Below are 8,937 nucleotides of genomic sequence, written 5' to 3'. Positions count from 1 at the left end.
ATTGCCATCTAAGGGCAAAAACGCCAGGTGTAAGTCGAACAGAACTACGTGGATGCTCTTTAAATTTAAAAAAAAAAGCTCTCATGTGATGCAGTATTTCAGCGGGGGGAAGATCTGTTCTACATGCTACAGTGTACCATGATTTCACAAGAAATCGGCAGCACTGCTATTTGTGATGCTAAGGGTGGGCCTGAGAAACTAATTATGGTAACAAATGACATTGCTTGCATAGCTGCCAAATATGCTAAAAATAATTATCTTAATATGAATAATGTTTAAGGGAAAATATATCTGCTGAAATCACAACTGAATCTGAAAAGTGTGCATGTCCAAGTACCTGAGGCGTGATTTGCTTTCTTGCGTTATGAAACCTGCTTTCAAGCAAAGGCTGCATCTACATTAGCATTTTGGTTTGGATCATGTCAGCTTTTTTTCAAATGAATCCAGTGATCTTCTCTATTCCCCATGTTTTGGCTCACACCATCGAATGGCTTCAGAGTACTTGCACTGTATTTCTTCTGAATAAAACCGAACTGGAAGATGCATTCCAAATATCAGCAGGCATTCAGTCTGCAGGATCAAACTAGAACTAGTCCAATGTAGAAACCTCTGAAGCAGATACAACATGGAGCAGGTCTTCAGCACCAACTCAGTTCTGCACACCCTCTCCTACTGCATTGCACTGCTTGCTGATGTAAATATAACTAAGACTCCCATGGAATCTTTTAAAAATCAAGTTTTCCAGTTTTCTAGAACTGAGGACACTTTAAAAAAAAATCTCCCATGACTTGCATTGCAATTTAAAAAAAAAAAAAAAAAGACCTATTGGTACTTTATAGCTCTCTTCCCCCATCACTTTTACAAGCTAGTTTTTTAACAGTCACTCTTGGGAAGATTGCTATATATGCTAGGCTACAAGATCCAGCTGCATATAAGAAATCAAGACAGAATATGTTCTAAGCCTCTTTAATACTGTAAATAAGTGAGGTAACATCAAGACCAGACTTTCAAGAGTTTGCAGTGGTCAGAGGCACTCAGTGAGGTGGCCAGGCTTGTGCAACTGCCTAGCATCAACAAGATGCAGTCAGCAACTGTAGAGGTAATGAAAAAAGGAGTTTTCCCTTTCATACCCTAAATGTGGATGTTCACTGCTTTTTTTGCAAGGTAGTAATAATCAGTTACATAGGTAGCAACAGCTGGACAGCAACTGAATACATCTGCCAATTTCTAACTGTATTAGTCCACACTGCAGAAACTGAGTATGGATATTTCCAATTTCCCTTTCTCTGCTTCATTTAAACTCTAAAAAATCCGGTTGTATTGCTAAATGTACAAAAAGAGCTTCAAACAATAATCGCTAATTTAATTTATGGAAATAATAAGCAGATATGCCACAGCAAGTCAATGCTTCATTCTTTTGTCAATTGTGTTGTGACTTATTCTGAAACCAACTGAAGACAATAGAAACAAGAAAGCTGACGCTGTAAGCTACAATGTGACACTAAGTTCCTCTTTTATTTTCAGAATCAAAATAATACAGATAGAAGAGGAACGAAGTGAAAAGTTAACTAACAATATGAAGTTACTCATCTTCCTCACAGTAACGCTGGGCACACTTGTCACGGGACTAGATTCTGTAAGTTTTGAAGTTAATGGTGGGGGGGTTCGCTTGGAACCACTTCTGGTTTTGATTATACTTCTGCTTTGGACAGTGTAGTAGGCTTTTGACTTGAATTCTCCTTTTTGCTGCCTTTGCATGTACATATACATCTGCTGCACATACACCTCCATGAAACATGTTTTTGAACCCTTTGGTTTTTCTTCTGATTCTGCTCCACCCTAAGATGTCGCCAGCATTCAAATAGTGAAGACATCATGCAATAACCAAGAAATCTAGCTTTTCTATTTTTCTTTTAATGCACTTTAGACCTGGACACTGAGTACCAAGAGCTCACTGGTCTTTCATGGAGGTGGATGTTGGGCCTTAACTAAATTTCCACCTCCCCTATTTGAAAGTGTGATGCTAAAAAAGGAGCAACAGATATGAATTTGAATATTTTTTTACTATCAACTTCTATGACAGTTGATATCTATCGGCAGAGCCATTCACCAACATTATGGAATTATGTTGTTACCGTTACTTGTTTTAGCTCGGGTAAGCCCACCTGGCCTCTGGGAAAAGTATACTAAAAGCCTAATCTTATTTAATTCCATGGAGAAAGAAATATCCAGCCTGCAAAGCAAAGGCAGGACCTGAAGTACAGGGCAAGAATCTATTGTTGTATGAATCTACTGGCTTTTATTCCATGGCACAAGCGTGAAGCATCAAGTTCACCAAAATGACAGAGGCAGCTGGAGAATATTGCATCTTTGCTGCACTGCTTGGTGGCTGAGAGGTGGAGAGGGAGAAGTTCCCTTCCCTGTTTTAGGGACACTGACCATTGGGAGCGGCTTTGGTCCTTATAGCAGAAATAACTGCAGTGTTGACCTGATGCAATGGACCAGATTGGTGGGGTTTTCCTGAGGGTTTTTCGTGTGGTGTATGGTTTTTTGGGTTTTTTTTCTTCCACATTCTGCTTCTGCTCAAGTAGAGTTCCACTTTTCATTCCCATCCAGATTCCACCGAGCAGGCTGAGCTTGTAACTACATGCAAAAAATCTAAACTGTTAAAGGTATGCAGTAGGGAACAGAGCTTGGGCCCATAAAAGATAATCAAACCACATAAAAGAAACTGTTCCCTTAAAATCCTTTTTTCTTTTCCCTTAGGTTTATAGCAAGAAACACTACAAGCTGCCACATAAACACAGATCAGATCACAAGGGTAAATATCTGCCTGTTCTACTTGAACCTAAAAAGAACTTGTTAACTTGCAATTACATCTTCGTACAAGAAGGAAGACTCTTAAGGATACTTAAAACTTAGTTTGGAACTACATTTCACTTCACCATTCAAATGTTTTGCCTCTAATTAGTGACATCTTTTACTTGCAGAATGCCATTGTTTGAATGGAGGAACCTGCATTACCTATTACCTTTTTAGCAGAATTAATCGTTGCATATGCCCAGAAGGATACACTGGGATTCACTGTGAACTGGGTAGAGTATCTATCTTCCTTAATACTAACTAAATTCATTGAAAAGATCTAAAAAGATAGGCAAATCATGAATATGAAATGCCAAGTGAAAGTATCACCCATAAACACATGACTGGATATCCTTTAGCACTTTATAGTAACAGACTAAGTGAGGAGAAACAGCTAAATATTGGTGCAAAATCAGGATCTCTAATGTTTTTTTTTTTTTTGTCCCTGCCTCACTAATGTTGCCTACCTTCTCACAAATGTTTTAGTTTGGGGGGAAAAAGTGAACTTGTTTGGGAGTGTTCAGAAGCAGAAGAAGTTATTATATTGTGAAGTACATTGAAACTATTAAAGAAGCAACAGGCATGCTTTAAAGCATAAGATACTTGATGCTCAAAATTCATATAGAACGAATTTAATAAGAATATAGAATCAGTCCAGATTTTGCATCTGTTTTCAAGTGTCATGCATGAACTTTTTTCTCATTAGAAGAATCCATACAGATTATTTCTGTCTCAGAACAATTATAAACAAGAACATGCTGCTAACAAAATATTTATTTTCTCAGACACTGACAGCATATGCTATACTGAGAATGGGGAGGACTACAGAGGAGTGGCAACAGAAGATCAGTGTCTGCCATGGGACCTTCCCTCAGTAATCAGGAGGGGTCACTACCATGCTCACTTGAAGAATGCTTTGCAGCTCGGACTGGGCCAACACAGCTACTGCAGGTAAGAAAAGCATCACTCTTCCTGGGATGACTTCTATTGTCATAGCCCCATAAGTGCCTCAAGTGGTGGTACATGTTTTTAAAAAACAAAAAACAAAAAAAACCCCAACAACAAAAAAACACAAACAAAACCCCAGATTATTACAGAGATGAATTTTGACTAAAAGTATTTGGAATATGACTCTGAAGTGTCTAGAGTTCTCGCTACTGAAGCTGATCATACTGCAAAATTCCCAGTATGCAACAGTAATAGTCAGTTGTTAATTATTTTCTCTGGCATATCTTGCAACAGAACACTTCTGGCCTTTTCAGAACAGTTAGAATTCTAAGATACTTTAAGTCTTTATGAAAAGAACACTTCCTTTATCTTCTAGAAACCCAAATGGAAGGAACAGGCCCTGGTGTTATACCAAAAAGGGATTCACCATCCAAGAAACACCCTGCAACATAGAGAAGTGTGGTAAGTAACATTAGTTTTAAGACAACTGTTTTTTTGTTTGGTTGTTTTTTTAATAGCACAAGGTTGGTGCTTAGTTGTAAGAACATCTGAACAAAATTTCTCCTTTCGTAGGGCGTGCATGTGGTCAAAGGAGCATCAGCAAGTACTTCAAGATTGTTGGTGGAAGCCAGGCAGAGGTTGAGTCTCAGCCTTGGATAGCTGGCATCTTCCAAAACATAAGGGGCATCGACCATTTTCTGTGTGGTGGCAGCCTCATTGACCCTTGCTGGGTACTTACAGCAGCGCACTGTTTTCATACTCCGTAAGTTTACAGTTCTGCATCCTTCCTATTTGCAACTTTCTTCAACAGATTTCTTTGCGCGATGCTCACTGAGCAACCCTTCAAAAAATATCATAGTAAGAATGCTCTTTTGATTAAGCAAAACAAGAAAAGCAGCTATAAACATTAAGCCTCTGGGAGTCCAAGTCTAGCAGAATGAGCTAACGCAAACATTTTGGTGGATTATGCAATTTAAACAATTTTAGCCCAAATTGGAGCCAGGGTTTCATTTTACCTTAGCTGTTCCCAAAACTTAAAAGTTGTACTGAAAGGTGATGAGCTGTTGAGCAATACATTTATGGGTGCTTTTTGTTGTTTTTGCTGTGGAAGGCTGATCCTCCTGGCATCCTGCAGGGGATTCTCATTGCCAATGTTTGGTATGAGTAGCAGCTAGCTAGGTGTACATTTCAAAATGCCTGAACAGCTATCTTAATCCCTTCAACTGGCAAATCAGGATGCTTTCCTTTAGAATACTGTATCAGCTTTCAAAGCTAACTAAATCTTGCTTTTTCTTGTCAGCATTAAAGTAAACATGAAACAGAACTGGGACTTGATCTAAACTGTTGACCTCTCTCTCAGAAACTGATAGTCTTCATGAATCTCTTTACTCTCACTCAGGTCAAAAAAACCACAAAACAAATCCACCTACAAAGTCTTCCTTGGAAAGTCCATACTGAATGTTACTGATGATAAGGAACAAGTATTCATGGTTGATGACATCATCTCTCACCCTGACTTTACAGATGACACAGGTGGCAATGAGAATGATATTGGTAAGTGCCATCTTAATATGAGCCTTTAAAACACTGAGGATAGCTGAAGGCTACGTATTTGTGGCATCCATCTTCTAAAAGAAGTAGAACCAGAGATGAGATGAAGGGCAACAGGAACTAGGTGCTTCTGAGAACCAGGCCTGTGCTGAGCAAGATTTTTCCACTTGTATAAATTTGGTTTGTGGCACACGTCAGATGCATTACCTGGCACACAGTCAACTATAAGCCTGGCTTATCTCTGGACCTGTACAAGGCATGGCTTTTCCATAAGCACTGGTGGCAGCACTCTATTTCTACCATCTTCCCAACTGGAGAGGGCTGACTGTCAGCAGAAATACGTGCACACCAGGTCTAGCCATTCAGAATGGGGCAGGGCGTCCTATACACATGCAGTATCGTTGCTCTGCTTTGAGCATAGTAGGCCCAGAACTTTGTAGGGTAGAGATTACATTATTCTATGTCTACAGAGATCACGCTGTATATATAGTAAATGATGAAAAAATGCATGCACTGTAGGTTTCATCATATAGTCAGGGAATGTTGTATCTGGTACCACATTAGCCGAAGGTTTTCCTGAATTAATCCAGACTTTCATAAGTCTCTTTGGCTTTCACAAGCCTATCCCTAAACCAACAAAGTCAGAGATGGGTTTTTGCAACTTGCACAGAACAGACTTGCAATTCTTGCACTTGACACTTAGAACTCTACTTTTGCTGCAAAGCAAAAAGAAGAGCTTCATAAGCCCTTCTGGTGAGAAGTACAGTATAAACTGCCCCCTCTTCAGCAGGGCAGCAGGTGCCACCCTCTACAGCCAGGCGGGAAGTTGAGGTTTTAAAACATCTGAAAACACACTTGCAGAGGAATTTTCCCTGAGCTATCACTCCCTATCCTTCCAGGAAGGAAGTTCAAGTTGGAATGTTTACCAATTTTAGTGCTGGGAAATTAATTTTGTTGTTACTAAATAACAACCCAGTGTCATTCCAAAAGCAATGACAGGAACCATATGTAACCAGAACTAAATGTAATTGCAACTATTTCCATTAACTGTACCTGATACTCCTATTCTCAGAGAACTTGAGGGGAAAAACTTGTTTTACAAATCTAGCTGTATTTTCTCTGACTTGTTTCTTAGCTTTGATAAGAATAAGAACAACTTCTGGACAGTGTGCAGTAGAATCCAAATATGTCAGAACAGTCTGCTTGCCAGAGAAGAACCTTTACTTACGAGACAATACCCGGTGTGAAATATCTGGCTACGGCAAACAAGATTTTTGTAAGTGAATGTCTTCTCTTACCAAAGTTGTACTTGCACAATGTGGGAACTGGATGTTTTTTATACGGTGATCTGCAAAGGATTAAAAAAGATTCCTTTCTGTTATTTTATGTACTCCATGTGCACCTCTCAAAGATGACCTTTGCTATCATCATCTCTAGTTGTCCATGGCATTTCCTATCTGATGCTTCTCACACTTGTCAACCATACAAAGTAAGCCAAGATGTAAAACACAGCAATTTTTTCATTCCTGATGTGGTGAGGAGTAGAAAAAATTAAAGCTGTGTTGGAGGATTAACAAAGGATTGCATTTGTGCAGAACTTCCTTCAAAAACTATCAAACTCTCTCCCTCTAAAAACCAAGCTTAATCGTTTGCATTTGGAACACTTGTTTTTCTCCCTAAAACTTATTCATTAACAGTAAAAGTAAACTAGTAGTGCATAAGCTGGAAATAAGATCCTCAAATCAGAACTGGAATAGTTAGGCTAATTTCTTTTAAGTGCTGAAAGTGTGTGTTACAGGGTTTTTTGGTTTTGTCTTGGATGGTGAAAATAGTTAAATAATCTTTTCTTTGCAGATGACATTTACTATGCTCAAAGACTGATGTCAGCCACTGTAAACTTAATATCACAGACAAAATGCAAATATGAATACTATGACAATATCAGAGTTACTGACAACATGGTCTGTGCTGGAGATCCCACATGGATGACTGATGCGTGCAAGGTAAAACTGATTTGTTTTATCTTCTAAACCATTTTAAATGCATGTCCACTATGTGGATCAGCTGGTGGCATCTTGTAATTCTATTAGTCAGAAGAGTCTCTCTTTATGTAGCAGGAATTTAGTACATCCAGTGGAGTTGACCCATAGTGTGGCCAAACATACGGAAGAAGGTTGGGACCTAGAGTTAGGTGTTACCCCAGTCCAGAGCCTCTTTTGGAGGAGCAAGAATTGCGGTATCTTAGCCATTGTTATTCCCCAAGGCCTTATTTACAATCTATTCAAGCAATGGCTGGTAGATATGCATCAGAGGAATACAGCAGCTATTCCAATCTCAGCTTGCACTTTCTTAACATTAACTATAGCTCTGCAAAGGGATAAAAGGTGAACTGCCGGGGGGTACTGAGCCCTTCCACAGATTTCTCAAAACTATATTTGCTTCCCTGCACCCTCACTGGGCAGAGTGGCCATATGAGCCACTAAAAAGAACAAGTGTTGTCCTTGAGTGTAAAAGTACCTTACGGACAGGGAAACAATTGATTCTGTGATGAAAACTGGATGTGTTGGCTTTGACCTTATATCACTAGCCTAGTATCTGTGATTATAAACTTACGATGGAGTGTTGTGTGCAAGGTAACTATTCTCTCTGTGCCCTGCTAGGGGGGAACTAGAGAACTCCTTATCTTACAGACTGTGTTCAAGTCACAGCAGATGCTGAGCCTTCTGTTCCATCTATGCAGTGTTCTCAAAAATCAAAACTTTAGCTCATAGGTATTTACTAGCCTGTGTCACTCTAGGAAAAAATAATCACGGGCTCCCTGTAATAAAGGCTCTATCTGCAGAAAATGGCCTAATATGTTCTCTTTCCATTGCCAGGGAGATTCCGGTGGCCCCATGGTCTGTGAGCACAATGGCAGGATGACGCTTTATGGGATTGTCAGCTGGGGAGATGGCTGTGCAAAAGAAAACAAGCCTGGCGTTTACACCAGAGTTACTCAATACCTTAACTGGATTGATTCCAATATGAATGCAATAATCACCAAGAGTCGTTTTCTCCCTGAACCAAAGTGACCTTTTTTCTACATCTGGACTCAAGTGAACAAGATTTAAGCCTATGCTGATGCCAGGGCACTAAAGTCCTGAATGTCATAAGAGGCTTTCCTTTTAAATGGTTGTGTGGTCTGCCACTCACATCAGTGTTCCTGAGGCAGAGAGACGGTTAATATATTATCTTACTACTCTGAATTATCTGAAAACCACTCCATGGGAAGCTAAAATATTTAACATTTAAATGAGTATTCCCATGCATGATACTATGCATATCGAGTTATCTGTCCACTTCATTTATGAACCAGCATTTGGTCTGGAAGTATTAGTAAAGTTTTAACTTATTTAACTCAAGTATTCGTTTTATACATGGCCTGAGTCTAAAATCTTTCCTCATCACACTGAACAATGCTAAGACTGAAGTCCTAGAAACCTAACCTGTTAAGACCAATACTGAGAGGGTGATCAGGCTTTGCATCAGAAAGTGAAAGAAACTGCATCAGCATTATTATCACTAATGTGTGAAGAA

General features: G+C 39.3%; 1 protein-coding gene across 1 annotated transcript; it reads left to right on the top strand.

The window, feature by feature from the left end:
* Positions 1-1,530: 1,530 nt before the first annotated feature.
* On the top strand, positions 1,531-8,432 carry PLAU (plasminogen activator, urokinase). The gene is made up of 10 exons (XM_009578116.1): positions 1,531-1,636; positions 2,767-2,821; positions 2,991-3,095; positions 3,648-3,813; positions 4,187-4,272; positions 4,384-4,573; positions 5,210-5,364; positions 6,497-6,637; positions 7,216-7,364; positions 8,238-8,432. Exons 1-10 carry the CDS (start codon positions 1,577-1,579, stop codon positions 8,430-8,432), a joined length of 1,302 nt encoding a protein of 433 aa, XP_009576411.1. The 5' UTR covers positions 1,531-1,576.
* The last annotated feature ends 505 nt before the right edge of the window (positions 8,433-8,937 follow it).

The sequence above is a fragment of the Fulmarus glacialis genome, unplaced genomic scaffold (genome assembly GCF_000690835.1).
Source record: "Fulmarus glacialis isolate BGI_N327 unplaced genomic scaffold, ASM69083v1 scaffold45315, whole genome shotgun sequence".
Taxonomy (NCBI): Eukaryota; Metazoa; Chordata; class Aves; order Procellariiformes; family Procellariidae; genus Fulmarus; species Fulmarus glacialis.
The sequence above is the reverse complement of the archived record's forward strand: the minus strand, read 5'-3'. Positions and strand labels throughout refer to the sequence as shown.

Bases quoted from the DNA above. Each gene is read 5' to 3' on its own strand.
- PLAU (XM_009578116.1), top strand. From the start codon at position 1,577: ATGAAGTTACTCATCTTCCTCACAGTAACGCTGGGCACACTTGTCACG. The intron at 1,637-2,766 runs GTAAGTTTTGAA...CTTTTCCCTTAG, and splicing joins TTGTCACGGGACTAGATTCT to GTTTATAGCAAGAAACACTA. The intron at 3,814-4,186 runs GTAAGAAAAGCA...TTTATCTTCTAG, and splicing joins GGCCAACACAGCTACTGCAG to AAACCCAAATGGAAGGAACA.